Source organism: Dermacentor albipictus, chromosome 10 (assembly GCF_038994185.2).
Source record: "Dermacentor albipictus isolate Rhodes 1998 colony chromosome 10, USDA_Dalb.pri_finalv2, whole genome shotgun sequence".
In the NCBI taxonomy this organism is placed as follows: domain Eukaryota; kingdom Metazoa; phylum Arthropoda; class Arachnida; order Ixodida; family Ixodidae; genus Dermacentor; species Dermacentor albipictus.
Window position 1 is genome coordinate 50429924 of NC_091830.1, and position 17590 is coordinate 50447513.

The 17590-nt window shown below is 46.2% G+C and overlaps 1 protein-coding gene across 1 annotated transcript in view; it reads right to left on the minus strand.

Moving 5' to 3' along the window:
• Positions 1-536: 536 nt before the first annotated feature.
• LOC139051033 (excitatory amino acid transporter 2-like) overlaps positions 537-17590 on the minus strand; it is an 89526-nt gene continuing 72472 nt past the window's right edge. The window contains exons 4-10 of the mRNA XM_070528052.1: positions 16929-17124; positions 9297-9457; positions 8729-8855; positions 7952-8185; positions 4896-5090; positions 3476-3610; positions 537-1527 (exon numbers count right to left, since the gene is read on the minus strand). Coding sequence (XP_070384153.1) covers positions 1365-1527; positions 3476-3610; positions 4896-5090; positions 7952-8185; positions 8729-8855; positions 9297-9457; positions 16929-17124 — 1211 coding nt within the window. The 3' untranslated portion in view covers positions 537-1364. The remainder of the gene's footprint in view (positions 1528-3475; positions 3611-4895; positions 5091-7951; positions 8186-8728; positions 8856-9296; positions 9458-16928; positions 17125-17590) is intronic.

The following is a 17590-nucleotide window of genomic DNA, read 5'->3' on the forward strand; positions in this document are numbered from 1 at the left end:
GCGTGTACGCTGTTAGCATCCAGTATTACGTGTTAGCATCCAGTAGGTTAGCTATTGCTGCCATTGTCTTAATTTGTTCGGTATAGCCAAGGCGTTTGAGAAGCCCTCGGCCCTTTGGTGTTTACATGAGTCTTTCTTTTTGTGCCTTGAGCTGAGCTTCCCGATGTTTTTGGAAGGTATCATGCGTCCCCCAAGGCAAGGAGTTTGTCTGTATGCGTACTGATTGGGATAAAACATCCTTGTTCTTCCTTTCTTCTAATTTATTTTAAACGCACTGGCCGCTTCTTGGCCGATCTCCTGTCGTGGGTATGTGCTACGGTACGGAAATCGTAATCATTCTTAACACGCCCCGATCATCTCAAAGAACCAGTTGGCGTTCGTTGCGGGTGCGTGTGATTGCATGGAGGTCATCGGTGTTGTCAATGTAACATAGGAGTCTCTGACCGTATTGAAGTGTCGGAGACCCTGGAGGGCTTTTGCTGAGTTTACAATGAAAGTGTCATTGAAATCTGAGCATTTAGAAAAAAAAAACTTGATTTCAAACCACAATAAATGATTTTATTTGGCATATATTATCATTACAGTAGAAGAATACCGCGATGGCCAACACCAAATACGAAAACGCCTGCCTTAATGAATTGGTACAGAATACGGCAGGACCTCAGGCGCGGGCGATGTTCTGGACAGCGATATTTTCGGCATGACCATGCATACGGACATCTTTTTTAAAGCAAAAATGTTATTTAACTGATGAGCTCAAGTACAATGCGTCTTGAAGTGTTGCTGAATGTGCTGCGGTTTGATGGTGGCGACGATATCCATGAAGCTTTTTCGTTTCCGCACTATACGCATTGATGAGAGATAGCTTTTCTTTGGTCACTCTCATATTTCTCGTACAAAACTGGCCGTTACGTGCTATGCAGTATCAACGACTCGGTTTCGACACCTACAATAAGTGGCATATCAATGCTCAGAAACTCGGCTGAATTGAAACCTACTACTGTCAATTATAGTGGACGTGCGTATAGGTGAGATTTAGTGATGCGTAGCGTTATTTGGCTGATGTGTGTGCTTGTTTGGTTCGAATTGTGTGCGTTTGTAAGTATAGTTGTTTGTGTACAGTGATTTATAGCGCGGCCTCTTGTTCTGAATGAGCATGATGATGATTTCTTTTCCTGAAGTGCTTGTACTTTGAACATCAGCGCAACTTGTCAATTGACCGATGTGCCTTCAGCGCAGCGCTTAATGATAACTATGCAGTTTGGGCCTGGTGTTTACGAGCCGAATTTATAGTTAGCTATAATTCAGGTCACTGATGCACAAAGCACAAAGCCTTCCTTTTCGATAGCGAAGGTGTGGCGTGCTTAGCGGTTGAGAGTGTACTTCTTACGCTCCAGAGTAAGTTCATCAACTGGCCAGTGCTCCAGAGCGTTCTGGTTCCTCTTCAACTCCATCTCAACAGAGTGGTGAACTATAGCGACTGCTATGGACTGGCTGAAGACGTTGACGCAGGTACGGCAGCGGTTCCTGTAGATTAAAGAAAACGAATTTGAAAATGTCCCTTGTTCGAGATCGTCGAACTGCATTTGTTTTGTAGGAGTCGAACAAAAAATGCCCAGATAGTAAAATGCGAAAAAATACATATTGTCCTATTCTCGACAACAAGTAGCGACAATGAGGCTGCCTACGCTAGCGCGAACTTTCTCGCACCATCGCACCATCATCCTTATCATCATCTGCCTATTTAATCTCCGCTGCAGCAGGGTAAAGGCCTTTCACAGCGATATCCAATGATTCCTGTCTTGCGCCAGTCGACCCCATCTCACGCCCGCAATTTCCCCATTTGCATTACACCACCTAGTTCTCTGTCATCCTCGACTGTGCTTCCCTTCTCTTGGCATCCATTGTGTAACATTAAGAGAGCACATCTGTGCTAGGCATTACATTGTCTGGCCAGCCCTATTCCTTCCTGCTAACGTCAACTAGACTCTATCTACATTTACGGAATAGTCATTCTGCCAGGGCCATCTTCAGAGCCCTGATGTACCTCGTAACGGTCGTTGCTCGATATAAGGCACTATACGTGATAGAGGAAAGCTACCAAGTGAATGTTTTGGCTACTTTAGAGTCTACGACTTTCATGTACTTACTGTCGTTCAGAAAGAAATTTATCAGGCACCACCGGTTGTAGCACACGTCACTGATTTCACTTTATGCTGCCATGTGAGGTACGCTTAAACTCTTCCACTATGTGAATTATGAAAATAAAGTGAGCTTTGTTTAGGGGCAGATTCTCGCACAGTTCCTTCCCGACAATGCTCAAGAGGAAGCTTTAGCTCGGGCCCCCAACTCCGATGCTGCCTATTTCAAATGCATTTAAAACGTAGAAGCGCTTTTCTGAGATAACCACTAGGCCTATTTTAATGAAATCTGTTACATTTGAGAGAGCGAAAGTTAAATTCTAGTGACTTTTGGAAGCACAACTTTGATTTAAGGAATGAATGATTATTTTTAAAACGATTTCAAGAATTGGCAAGGTTGAATAATATACGTGGAAGAGCGAAGTTCTGAAATTTGTAGCTCTGCACCAAGAACAGATATCGCACTTCGATAAACAAAACGGACAAATGTCATGTACCAATGTGCGTCTTACGTAATTATGGCACACTGTTTACAAGAGCTTTTGCAGTAGTCCTGCTCGCATATTAGTGGTCTACTTGACAGTGATGTATCATACACGAAAATTTGTTCGCTTTAGATGTACCATTACGTGTAATTTGCGGAATTGTGAAACCGTTTTTCATTGCCGAATAAACGAGCTGTAAAGTTGATCGCGTGATTTGCTGAAGGATTTTCAATTTTCAACTACTTTTTAATAAAAGAATGGACGACATAAACCGAAAATTTGCTACCAACAGTCACTATCATCATCATCATCATCATCATCATCATCATCATCATCATCATCATCATCCTGGCTACGTCCACTGCAGGGCAAAGGCCTGTCCCGTACTTCTCCAGCTACCCCGGTCATGTGTTAATTGTGGCCATGTTGTCCCTGCAAATTTCTTAATCTCATCCGTCCACCTAACTTTCTGCCTCCCCCTGCTACGCCTCCCTTCTCTTGGAATCCAGTCCGTAACCTTTAACCTTTAGTGCCCATGGGTTATCTTCCCTCCTCATTACATGCACTGCCCATGCCCATTTGTTTTTCTTGATTTCAAATAAGGTGTCCCCAACTCGAGTTTTTTCCCTCACCCAATTTGCTCGCTTCTTATCCCTTAACGTTACACCCATTGTTCTCAACAGTCACTATAGTTCTAGCTTTTTTCTTCTTCTCTTGAATGCAACAAACCTCATCCAATGTGGTGCGGCGTTTGCCGAGACAAACGATTTATCCTTTCCCGTTTATTTAGATAGGAGCCCCCGCGCTAAAAGCTTCCTCTTAGGATTAAGAAACATCTCCCGCACTTACATTATCCAGTCGACAGCCAACAAAAGCCCGATGTGAGACGGGCCGATGCCACCGGCCTTCAGCACAAGGATCATCGTGATCACGCCCGCGTTGGGAATTCCTCGGTTTGCGAAGCTTGTCAGGGCAGCGGCGACGCTGAAACGCATTTAAAACAGAGTGTGAATCGTTTTAGCTAAGAGAGAGAGAGAGAGAGAGAGAGAGAGAGAAAAGAAAAGAAGAAGGAAAGGCAGGGAGGTTAACCAGACTGAGTCCAGTTTGCTACCCTACACGTGGGGAGAGGAATTGGAAGTGAAAGAGAGAGAGAGTGAAAACATGAGTCTATACCGCACTTTCATATGCACTAAGTTAGGTCTAGGATGTCTATAGTATAGAATAGCTAATTCAGCCATCAGGCTGAAATGATGTCCCTCATACGCAAGCAACCAGGCCAAACATTTACGTTGCTCTATACAATGCGTTACTTTCAAATCAAATTGTTGTGCTAAGCAGCGTTCCTGAAACATGCCTTCAATAACACTGAAAAGCTTCAGCCAAGTTTCTTGTGGATAAGAGCTCCCGAAAAGCATAGGAAACATTCGGCTTAATTCGGAGTCACTCGGTGGTACTACGAGATGTTTTTGATCGCTGAATTTTTTTTTTGAAGGGACACGATTGCATCGTCATACCAGCATGGGTAAAGTCCCACGTTTCTGTCACCGATGACTTGTTCTTGTCGAACAAACGGCACGGTGGGCCTTGACGACTTATGACACCCGGTACTTTGACGCAGCTAAGACACTTAAAAAAAGAAAATAAAGAAAAAGAAAGTAAAACAGCACATTGTTCGAATCTCACAGGCAGCCGACAGCGATACTCGACGACCCCTAATGCGATAGCATTAAGCTCTCGTCAAGACCAGACATAAACGCTTTATTTAGCCGAAGCGCAACTATCACAAGGGACACGCAAGGATCGTTAACGCATGTAAGCCTGGTTGCATGCGTCGTAAATCGCGCAGTGTCCAGACGCGTGTAGCCCACAATTTAACAAGCACTAAGGCCACTGGCTGAATAACTGCTAATGGCGCATAAGGCGTACACTGATCTACAATGCTTAAGGACGGCGTTGAACTTCGATCACGGACTACGCAACATCGGTGCAAACCTGTATATTGTATTGCTGCTTGGTCCACTTGCACAAGTGACACGATTTAAAAAAAAAAGAAAAAGAACATGCGCAACTTGTTATACGACAAAGTTGCACACGACGGCGACTCATCGCACACCATGGTAGGTCAATAGCTTGTTACGTCTCAACACGACTTCAAGCCTCGACAAGCCGTAAAGCGACATTTGTCGTGAAAGCGGCTGTGGGTATGTACTAGGCCTTGAGTGGTGAAACAACACGCAACGAAAGCACGACGCAGGCGGTAGGAACGCACCATATGGCCAAGTAGTGCGCGAAGTCCAGCTCGATGCCGCTCAGGTTCGCGATGAAGATGGTCCCGATGGCGGCGTAGAGGGCGGTGCCGTCGAGGTTGAAGGCCGAAGCGATTGGCGCCACGAACCGCGTGACCCTCCTGTCCAGCTTGTTGTTCTGCTCGAGGCACATGAACGTCACGGGAAGCGTCGCCACACTGCGACAGGGGAACAGCAATCGCACGGTGTCACGGTTAAACCTGCCGATTCCGACAGTATGCCGGACAAAAGTATGAAGCAAACGGAGAAGGATAAAGTCTGAGCGTGCTCGTTTTTCGTGTGTGCAAGGTTCGGTCACCTGCTAACGGGCGTCGTAAGTTGTCATACAAACAGTACGGTTATTGTACCAGTCGAAAAACCGTATTAATCCTGCCAATCAAATTCATGAATGCAAAGGCGTGAAACCAACATGCCACTTGAGATACAACCTTCGCACGACTTTTAATGTCGGTTTAAAAACATTCTCCTGTCCTGCAGTCTGTTAGAATAGAGAAAGTATATTTATGTATGTCCCCCCCCCCCCCCCCATTTTTTTTAGTCCCCTTTTACTGCATGGTGATTCTTTGCCTCAAAATACAGTGAAACATCGTATGTGTGGCATATTGAGTTCGTTTGGTTTGACAGCTGATCAATATTTCTGTAAGTGTGAGTTCAGTGACCTGATTTCGCGCTTCAAGCGTTACTTCTTCGAACAGACTACTTACGTCGGGTTATATCTGCAACATTCTACTTGTAATACGCCTTGTTAATTGTCATAAAGGTTATTATCTTGTTTTTAAGCATGTGCGAAGAGTAATTGTTTGGACTGAATCGAATGCGAATCAAATAGTACGAACCACAAGCGATTTGATAGGATATCGAACACATTTCCAGTGGTTCTCGAATAATAGACGGCTGTTTTCACCCTTACAGCAAAACAATGGCGGTACCCTAGTATTATTAACGCTAGCAAGTTTCTGTCAATTCATTGCATGTTAGGAAGCATTGCTTATTAAAACGTAATGGAGCATTACGAACAGATACGCAGTCAGTTCGCATGCCCAGTATCCTTCGAAGTGGACGAATGATCATGGTTTACCCACTAAAGTCTTGCTCCCCGAGTGACGTACCATGCTTTACTACGTAAGTTATAATGTCTTATGCTACTGTGGCCACGTGGATGAAACTTGCTGCACTTTTTCCCCAATTTTATGCTTGATTGAACGCACTCGATGATTCTGAAATATACGAAAACTATTTGAAACACATTCGTGTTTTACAAGTAGTGACTATTCGATTCGAACACCTAACACTAGATACATAATTCGAAAGTATCGGATATTCCCACAACTCTACTCGTCTTGCAAGCTAACTCTTCTATTTTGTATGACATTCGAGAGCTCACCTCTACCTTGAGTTCGGTAATGTAGATAAACATGTAAAAACGAGAGGCTTCGACGCGTGATCTTAATCTTTCTAAGTTGACACTCGATTCGACAGCCTCGAAGTTCCTGCGCTTGAGTAACCCAATAGAAGAGCTCTGGTACTTTCGCGTTTTTTAAAGTTATGGGTTTATGGGTCTAATGAATGCGCTTTGGATGATTGGGTGGACGGCGTTCACGCACGATAAAATGGCGAGTGCGAAATATGGAGAGGACAGAAGAGCAAGGAGACGGAGAGTAGAAGAGCGGCGAAGCAAGCGTGGGTGTAGGGGTACGACATTGAGGGGCGCCTGATTGGTTGGCGCAGACGACAGCAGCTGCGCCCGGTGTGACGTTGCGATCATGTGATCATGTGAGGTCCACGCCTCATTGGAGCCACCGTTGCGAGCCACCGCTGGTCACCACATATCAAGCACGTTGTAGTGTGACATCTTAGTTCATCATATCATCGCTGTCATCCAGTTATCGCTCGGCGCAATGCACACATACTGTACTGAAATTACTTGAGTGTTGTTGCTGGTTCTGTATATACCAAAGATTCGTTTTTTCAATGAGAGTACGTGCATAAGGTTCGCCGTCAATGACGGGATGGCATGGATATTACAGCAGGGCCACATAAGACAGCTACCACTGACATTGACAATCAATTGCGATGGCTTGTTCCCCATACTTGCCCCCTTTTGCCGAAAATACTTCTCCGCTTCCTTATCTTTCCTTCTCCCCTTAACCATATCTCAGTTTAGGGTAGCAACCAGATGTCTTCCTTACGGTTAACCTTCCTGCCTTTCCCACCTTGACTCGTTCTCTCCCTGGGTCGACAGCTTAAGGAGCACTTCGGGGTCGAACCTTGGTGACCAGCATCTGAGCTCCAGCATTTATAGGGTGACCTTGATATTCCCAGCATTTTTGTTTTATGTGGTTAGTAAGGTCACATCAGCTGGTTTCGCTAGTGGTGGTGCTAACGTTGAACACGAAGATTACCGCGACAACGAGCTGGACTACATAACGACACCTGCACTTCAACAAATAGCGTTACACCTGTCGAAACATCTGCCAAAATGCCCGAGGCACCACACCAAAGTCGATCTCTTTCTGAGAATCATTCTGTCACGTACACACGCAATCAATTTGCTTCGTGGTTCACTCGTAATTAATTCAATAATGAACACACCTCATTAGTCATTGCCATATTATTATTACATATAGCTTTTACGCACTTTACAGTGGCAGTTTCTTTAGGCACTTTTACAGCCACGTCCCGTTTACCTCCCGTAATTCAACGCTACATTGCCAGCTCATTAACACTGGCCTGGAGGTTCTTGGCCATACTTGACCGTTGCGTCACCGAACACCACATATCATCATCAACGCCTGATTCCGTCACCTGTCACCGTGAACCTGAAATTCTTGTTCATCAATGCAGGAAGATCGCGATGGGCCTCCTCACCTGTCCGACGTGCGGAATGTGGTGAGGGATGCGTGAATCATCGGTCACTTCTAAAAGAACGGTGATTCACTCGTGGCTTCATCACACGTCATCGTAGACACGACATTCGTGTTCATCGTTGCAGCAACAACGCGCATGTGGGCCTCCTCACCTGTCTGACGTGCCGAAGGCGGTGACGAATGCGTGAAGCAGGTTCTTGGCGAACACGAGCGGGTTCTTGCGCACGAAGGTGTAGTAGATGAGGGGCAGCACGATGAAGGAGTGGATGGCGAGGCCAGTCATGACGGTGCCTATGTAGGCGCCCACGTTGATGGCCTGCTCGCCCAGGGCGTCTCCACGGCCGATGGACGCGCTAAGCAGAAAGACCACGCCGATGGGGAAGTACCTGCGCAGTGATATGGAACACGGAGGAATTGCAATTCAGTGATGTAGCACATATATGTATGTACATAGCTATGTGGGCCTTGCTGGTGAAACATTACGAGCAGTAACTTATCAAACTTGGAGGACAGGTTTGTGAGCACTGCCTGTCCGCTAAAGAGCGTTAGCATTCCCAAAATGCGAGTGGAATTGTGATGGAAACTATATTGTTAATATACTAATAGGTTCTATGATTGTTGAAGTTCTTATTTTTTCTTGTTGCTTGACATGCGCAGTTAAACCTTCGTCGGGCATTGATTGATTAGATAAAGGTTTTATTTATTGGATGGCTCTTTGGCCTACTGGGAGCACGAAAGGAAAACGCTCGTGTACATGCGTTAGGCGCACTTTCACGAACCCCAGGTGGTCGAAACTGACCTATAGAGTCTCTCACTACGGCGCGCCTCATAATCATACGGTTGTGTTTGCGCGTAATCTTTTCCTGCCTTTTTCATTTGGCCAACTTAAGCACTGTGCGCTGTGTGTATCACTATAGCGGAGTACTCACCACATGACCAGGTACGCAAGCTTCATGGTGAGCACGTTCAGAACGGAAAAGAAGTCCACCATGATAACAGTCATCTCGCCCATGAGCCCGGCGAACAAGCCGAATACGGAACAGAACACAATGATTCCTGTTTGAAAAATACAACCAAAATGGGCAACATTTAATACGTCGTGCATGATATCTCTGCAGCAATGTGCGACGAATGGACACAATAATTTGACCAAGGAATGCGTTTACTACTCTTAACCTCTGAATATACCACACATTTTCTTTCTTAAGACGTCACATAGTCGTTTAATAATGTAGAATCAGTAGTTCAACAGACTTAGGACACATAGTGGAATGCTGCTTTGAGATCAATAATAGTGCGTTGCGTTCTTTTTAAAAGCTAGGCTCATCGAAACTGCATACCAAGCACTTTAAAATAATAAATGTCAGCAAAAGATAGCTAGGTCTGTGGTTCACTAAATGCCGAGGCTTCCGTGGCGTATGCGCATTCGTGAAAGGCGCGTGCGGATCTTCTAGAAAATGAGAATAACTCCGAGCGTCCATGCACGCTTCCGCTCACCAAAGATGTTGAGGCCGTCCGAGTACTTCAGTTTTCTGACCATGTCCGGTTCGAGTTCGCTCGCATTAATGCCCAAGCGGACATAGCGGGGCGGCTGAGCAACCCGAACTGTACGGTGCAGCTGGAAGCAGGCTTGGACGATGTTCTCCGGAAACATGTTTCTGGAGGAAAGAACGACATCACGGGTTGTAAAGAAACTGACGTTTTCTCGCGTTCCAGCAGAGCAATCGGCGGCAGCCGCGTGAAGCGCATTTCCGACTAGCAAGTGCTCGATGGCGGGCCCTCGCTCTATGGCTAATATTGACGGAACATAAACATCGCTAAAAGACGGGACGGATACTCGAAGACAAAGCGCAGAGAAATTGGGTCGATGAATAATTGTAAGGATTTCATCTTACGATGTGTCTTTAGTGCAGCGAGGGAAAAAATCAACAAAAATATATGCAAAGCTGCGACAGCGATAGCAGGTAGATAGCGATAGCAGGTCGATACAGCGATATCAGGTCGATAGCGACAGCAAGTCATTACTAGCTGCTGCGTTACTGGCAACATTTTGCGCCGCAGCAGTTGCAAAACATATTTTCAGCGCTGCGGGAACGATCCATAGAATAATGGCGTGCGATGCATGCAGTGGGCTCATTAAGATGGGGAATCGAACTATACCCAATTTGTAATCTCACCCTTACACAGGTGACACCCAAAAAGGGTGTAACGTTATGAGTTGTAGGCAGCTAAATTTGCATTCTTATTCACCTTTAAGGGCGTAAATTATGTTACAGGGTATATAGCAGAAGAAAGTTTGCATGTGCATTTCGTAGCGGATAGAAATAGACAGTTACAAAAGCGCTGAACACGCAATTTTTTTGTGGCAACTGTGGGCGACGATTGTCAACGTAATTGAATAGCATAATTCTTCTGGAAAGCTTTTCACTATTTCAAAGGAATTATGCACTGGAAGGCGTATGTTTGTTACAGTGAGGATATAAAAGTATAGCGCTTGTCATTTCATTGCGTAATCCAGCAAAACATGGAACCGTTAACCAGCACATTTGTGGCGGTAGTAAAGCCCCTTCAGGCGCCAGTTATACGAATTTGCGGACAAGCTTTACCTTATTTTGTGTTCGTGTAAAAGAAACTTTTTCAGGTGATCTTGTAATGCCAGTGCATGTAAGAAAGAAATAAAGAAAAAAATTATTTGCGAAGCGTGCGGTACAACTGTTAAACGAGTGCATAATGTTGTATGTGATTGCGCATGATTGTAATGCATTGACAAAAAGAAGTATGCAAAGCGTGTGTTAGAAATGTATGTGATTATTTAATGCTGTATGTGGTTGGGGGTGTGTGTGTAATTGTTTAAATTCGACAAAACGTCGCAAACAATTAAGAGCAGGTAAGCAGTAAGTGTGTCATGAGATCCAAGTTTCCCCTTTGATCAGGATTGTGAAAAGCGCACAGCTGCAGGACGGGTTAAATATTTTTCCAGTTCGTGAGTGAGCTTTGCTAAGTTCTCGTAATGTCGACTCCATGGCCGAATTCTTTGCAGGGACGCCAGATGCGAGAACGTGAACCCTTTCTTATCTAGTCTACTTAAAGATCATATATTGCAGACACTTGAAAAATGTGCCCCATGTAAACCACAGGGAGAAGGTTTGACAGTTTCGAACGAAGCAGCGATACAATAGCAAGGTTCAGCATTGCGCTCGGAACCCCTCGGACAGTGTTCTGACTATACTCGTTTGCATAGATCAGGTGCAACACTGTCGAAGGTGCGCAAGAAGTTCGGTCACCAAAATGTATCACTCCGCGCGTTCTGTCTACGCTTCGCTGCGCGCCAGGATGCGTTTGCTCGCACGAGCATGCACGTGAGGTTGCCGCAACGCGCTGCCAATAAAAAAACAACGAAGAACAAATTTATCTAAAACAACGTGTTAGCAGCTGTATGAGTAGAGGGTTTGTTTGTTTCTAAGGGTGAATTATCTGTTAAAGCAAAAGCTTTACTGGCCGCGAACTTCCGATTTCGCCGTGGCCGTGCTCCGAGGAGGCGCATGACGTCACACGCGTTCCTCGTCGTTGCATTTGCCTCCGCTCGCTTCGCCAGCTGCGTCGCATGTCTGATAACATGTCGGAGGATTGAAAAGGAGAGCTCGCGTGCGCCGCAGCCACAGTTGAGGCGGCAGTATGGACGCGGACCATTTTGATAAGCAGGAGGAGGCCTGGAATCGACATCGGAACGAGATGGAGAGGAAACGAATCGCCCAGGAAACAGACGGACAGCGCGCCGAACGACTGACTAAACGCCGCAGTATAGCAAGACAACCAAACTAACCTGGACTTGCAATCAAGTTTAACCAAGGCTAACCATGCTATGCCTTAGCTTTCGCTACGTATATCCTGGCATAGCCGAGCTAAGCCATTGCCATATTTTTTTCATTCAGAACTAAGCTTATGTAAGGAACATTTTCGCAAACATCGGTCGATAACATCCGACTACATTTTTAAGTGCGAACGTAGCCACTAAAAAATAAAAGTAGCCTTCATGGCGTTGCACCGAATGCATGAAACGGAGGACACATATATTGGCGCGACGTAGGGCGAAAAGAAACTGTTATTTGGCAAAAGAAACAGCGTCCTGGCAGTGCAGGCGCCTTACAACGCTGGCGTAAGGGCTCTAAGCTGGCTAAAGTCTCTTAAACTTTCTAAAGTATCGCCACGCTTTGAACAATGCCGCCTCCTCCTTGCGCGCGCTGGCCGAGGCTGACGGCGTGTCGCTATTGGCCTAATACCATCACGTGGGCCGTTGCGCCGTGCTTCAGCGCCATTTTCGCTCGAGAAGCGTCTACAGAGTGGCGAGGAGCGCGTGTTGGCGCCGTTGCTACTCTCGAGCGGTGCAGGCGGCGCCACGGTCGAGGAGGGAGCGTGAATGAGAGGAGAAACGAGGAAGAGTGAAGGCGGAGGAGGATAGTGTCGCTACTTTACAAAGTTTAAGGGTTTTTAAAGCTGACGTGACCGGCGCGCCACCGGTGGCACTTGCGGACGTCGGTCGCATCTCGGATGGCGCTCGAGCTGAGATCGCCGGGAAGCCGTCGGCTGTAGTCCGCGCCTATTGAAGTGTTACGTAACGGTAACTTGACGTTTACTGCCCGTTACGCTGCTCAAACCAGTGCATAGACACATCAGCTGTGACGTGCCTGTACGCAACTGTAATGCAAGCAGTGGAAGGCAGAACGCACTGGCCTGACTCCACCACGCGAGCCGAATGAGCGGTGAACGTTGACGGTGAGTCCGCTTCGTGTCGTCGTTCTTTTTTCTTTTTTTTTGCAGCCAAATGCACTCCGCCGTCTCTGGAGACCCTGGAATCGATTCCCGCGCGAGCAGTGCATGCGACGTCAACGTTGGGACGGCACGACGACGCCGACGATGTTGCCAACGGGGGAGTGCGCCTTGAGCCTCCGTAGAATTGCTATCGCAATGAAACGGAGCGCGCTTCTTGCTGAAATGACGACCAGAGAAAACATCCAGCCGTATGTCTGCCTTCCAAATTGTATTACAATACTGTTTACACATATTATTCAAACTGGCATCTCAGGTCCTATCAAAAGTGTCTCACGATGAATGCAACAAGTTCTAAATGTTTTGTTTTTCGCCTGTGCTTTTGTGTTCACAGTTCTGCACACAGAGCCTCAAGGGAATATATATATATATATATATATATATATATATATATATATATATATATATATATATATATATATATATATATATATATATATATATATATATATATATATATATATATATATATATATATATAGCATGCTCACTGACCTGGAGAGGCAAAGCAGAAGAGTGGGTCTAAAAATTAATCTGCAGAAAACTAAAGTAATGTTTAACAGTCTCGGAAGAGAGCAGCAATTTACAATAGGCAGTGAGGCACTGGAAGTCGTAAGGGAATACATCTACTTAGGGCAGGTAGTGACGGCGGATCCGGATCATGAGACGGAAATAATCAGAAGAATAAGAATGCGCTGGGGTGCGTTTGGCAGGCATTCTCAGATCATGAACAGCAGCTTGCCATTATCCCTCAAGAGAAAAATATATAATAGCTGTGTCTTACCAGTACTCACCTACGGGGCAGAAACCTGGAGGCTTACGAAAAGGGTTCTACTCAAATTGAGGACGACGCAACGAGCTATGGAAAGAAGAATGATAGGTGTAACGTTAAGGGATAAGAAAAGAGCAGATTGGGTGAGGGAACAAACGCGAGTTAATGACATCTTAGTTAAAATCAAGAAAAAGAAATGGGCATGGGCAGGACATGTAATGAGGAGGGAAGATAACCGATGGTCATTAAGGGTTACGGACTGGATCCCAAGGGAAGGGAAGCGTAGCAGGGGGCGGCAGAAAGTTAGGTGGATGGATGGATGGATGGAGTAACTTTATAGAAAGGTCCTGCGAGCTACGGGGCGCAAGGTCCCATAGAGCGGGCTACTCCCACGTTGGGACCGGGAGTTGTAACTCCCTGGCGTGGGCGGATGAGATTAAGAAGTTTGCAGGTCCGGCATGGCCACAATTAGTACATGACCGGGGTTGTTGGAGAAGTATGGGAGAGGCCTTTGCCCTGCAGTGGGCGTAACCAGGCTGATGATGGTGATATATATATATATATATATATATATATATATATATATATATATATATATATATATATATATATATATGTATATATATATATATATAGATGTATATAACACTTTCGTGTTAAAAATGTGCATTCTTTTCACTATCTATCTATCTATCTATCTATCTATCTATCTATCTATCTATCTATCTATCTATCTATCTATCTATCTATCTATCTATCTATCTATCTATCTATCTATCTATCTATCTATCTATATAGATAGATAAACAGATAGATAGATAGATAGATAGATAGTGAAAAGAATGCAAATTTTTAACACGGAAGTGCGCTCTCTGCCAGGCTCCAGTTACAATCTATCCCGCCTTCGTACGTCACGCAATCATCATTGCGCAAATCCGCGAGATGGCGACACTTACCCGTTTTTGCGCCTGCCGAATGTTTAGGAAAGCGCACATACAAAAATGAGAAAACATTGTTTTATTAAAGTACCTGCACTCTTGCTGACATATATGTGTGTTGCAATGAGCATACCAAGGTATATTTGCTTGATCACCGAGTCATTCCGCGGAAAAGGAGGCCGGAAGTCTGGCCACTTGTGAGGGTAATAATTAAATATATATATTAGGAATTCGAAGTGTCAGGCGGGCGGACTGTGCAGGCGTTTACGGGCGGCCGCGTTGCTGGCGCGTTCGTGGTGCTTTTTATATTTCGTAAGTGGTTCAACGCGGCGCTGCGGCATTACACGCGGTTTTAGCGTGCCTTCTCACCTTTGTGAACGTAACTGTGATGTATGGACACGCGCACGGGCGATATCGCCGAAGTTCCGACGAAGTAGTTTCGCCACACACGCCCTCACCATCGCGTCGGACACACATCTTTGGCGCCTGCGTAGCTAGTCTCCGGGGTGCAGTTACGCTGCGCTGCGCTTGCTTGCTGTCGCTGTGATTACTTCGCTCGTCGAGCGAAAGCGCAATTAATAAAGGACTGTGCATTTATGCGCTTGTATACCGGCGAACGTTCGACACATGTAACATCGACAAGACGCTCGCACACATTATCTGTGTCTGCCCGCGATACAGTGCTGAGAGACAAGTGATGCGCGGAGTACTGGAGCAGTTGGACAATCGTCCACTTTCAGAACTGAAAGCTTTAGGCCAATGCTCCGAAAGAACATCCGCGTTGAAGGCCTTACTGGCGCTATGAAGGTTCATGCGATCCACGGGGCTTCACGACAGACTCTACGAATGCCGCCCCCTACCGCTCTGTAGTGTACGCGATTTGTTCGTGCTTGTCTTCCTTTCTTTCTATCGCCCCCTTCCACGCTGTTTCTCTTTTTATCCCCCTTAACCCTTCCCCCTGCGCAGGGTAGCCATCCGGAACTACCTCTGGTTAACCTCCCTGCCTTTCTCTGCATTATTTGCTCTCTCTCTCTCTGCCACTGAATCTTAAAGTACGCGTCCCGCTTCACGTCATAAGCAATTTCTCTGAAATAGGGCTCAACCAATTGTCGCGAGTTTTCTGCAGTAACAAATTACGGCGCTAGCTGTGAATGAACAGAAAGAAAACAAATCAATTCCGTTTGTCAAGTTACGCGCATGCGCACCGTCGGAAGGAGAAAAAAAGAACGAAGCAATAGAGTGAGATTGTCGTGCCTGAAGCGAAAAAAAACAAAGAAAAAGAGAAGAATCCGGCAGGATACATCTACGATGAGTGTCGAAGTTACGGTAAGCATTCACAAAGTACGCATTATTCTGCTGGCGATTCAGAGGAGCGTGATGTTGCGTCTTTCTTTGGAGTCGTCACTTCTGCAGCCAAACTCCCAGCACATTACCTCCAGTTAACGTTTAACCAACGCCTTCTAGATCAATGTTCTAACCTTCCACAGATTGGACAAGCAGCTGTAGCCTGACTGGATGTTTATAGTGCTGCAAGTGCTACTGTGCTGTGTGGTGACGGTGTACGGGGACAGTACTTGACTGGGATCGTAATGTCTATGGTCCTTTCTTTCTGTATATCTACTTTGCTGTCACTTTCCCTTCCCCTTCCTTCTCTCTCTAGCGCAGGGTAGCAAACCGGATCTACCCATTTGGCTAACCTCCCTGCCTTTCCCCTTTCTTTTGTCTCTCTCTCTCTCTTCGATGCGCGAGTCGTGCGTGCCATTACAAAGCAGAGCACGACGGTGCGTCGGTTTGACTTCGATGCTTTTGCAACCAAACGCGTGCAGTGAGCGTCCCTGGAGACCTAAACATACACGGGCGAGGGGCGGACGCGTGTGGATATCGTGAGAGCATGGCGGTGCTCCACCATATCTCTACTGTCGCACGTATTCCTCGCCCCCTCACAACTGTTGGCGTGGCGCCTAGGATAGGTACTCGCTTACCACAGTGCACGTCCGGGTGCGATTCTTTGTAGGGACTAGGCGTCCTGCTCACGTGGTCATCGTATCGCGGCCACGTTGGGCAGACCAAAGTACAGGCAGGGCAGCCAAAGGAATGGTCTCGCATTTGATAATCCAAGAACGCTGGAACCTACTTATGAGGGACGCCGTTACAGAGGGTTTCGGGTTGAATTTTACCACCCGGATTTCGATTACGTGCAACCGAAACCACGGTACGCATAGCGGTTTTGCTTTCCGCCCTAATCGCAACGCCGCTACGGTTGGCGAACGAACCCGCGACCTCGTGTTTATCAGTAAAACGAGGTAACCACCGTGTGACGCAAAGCAGACGTCCTTTGTCACGGCCGTGGAAGCCTACGAGCGGCGTCTATCGACACTGGAATAATGGCTGCCCGAAGCTTGAGAACTATTAGAGAGCTGGCGCATAAGCCAAGCGCTGTGCCAAACTCGGACGAGCGACTGTATTTTGCCTGGTATGCTTTAATGATTTACAAATTTCCTTTAGTCGCTGCAGAGTTTTGAACGGATTAGCTATTAAATCATAGGTGTGGTAACACCACTGTCTTCAGCCGTTTTCGAGTCGTGCACTGACCTGACAAAGTCGAGGAACGTGTCGAGACCGGACACTCCAATCTTGCTGACGTCGGTCTCCAGGATCTGCTTGCCGGGTGCAAAGATGGCGACCACTAGGATGCCAACAAAAGCCGCTAACATGGTGCTGGCGACGTAGTAGGCAATCATCCGGGTCATCATCCTCCCTACAGTGCCTGGCTTCACTCGTGTCAGAGCTGGAGAAGGACACACGTGGGAAGTGAGAGGGATGAACGGTTTGTCATTGGTCAATCTTTGTACAATCATGCAATGGTTGCGATATTTTAAACCCAGTACCACTTGTACTCACCAATAGAACATTCTTATATGCAGCGTCAGCTTGCGCGATTATGATGATGACTGCTAGTGTTATTTTCTTTTAATCGGGGTGGCGACAGTTGGTTCAAAATCTGAGTAAGCTGAGGCCCTATATAACTTAAAACTATTCCAGTCTGTTTTATTTCAATCTCCTGAGATCAAATTTACATAACTACCGGCGCAAGCATCGGGTGGTAATCCACAGCGTTGTTTGAAAAGCCCAATCAAACGCGCTTCTCGTTTATAGGATGTGACTTTTGTTTTCAAAGCGAATAGCATTGCCTGCACTGAGCAGCTTTTCTTATCTCATTGGCCGAGAAGAGGTGGGGAGCACGATTAAGTGGA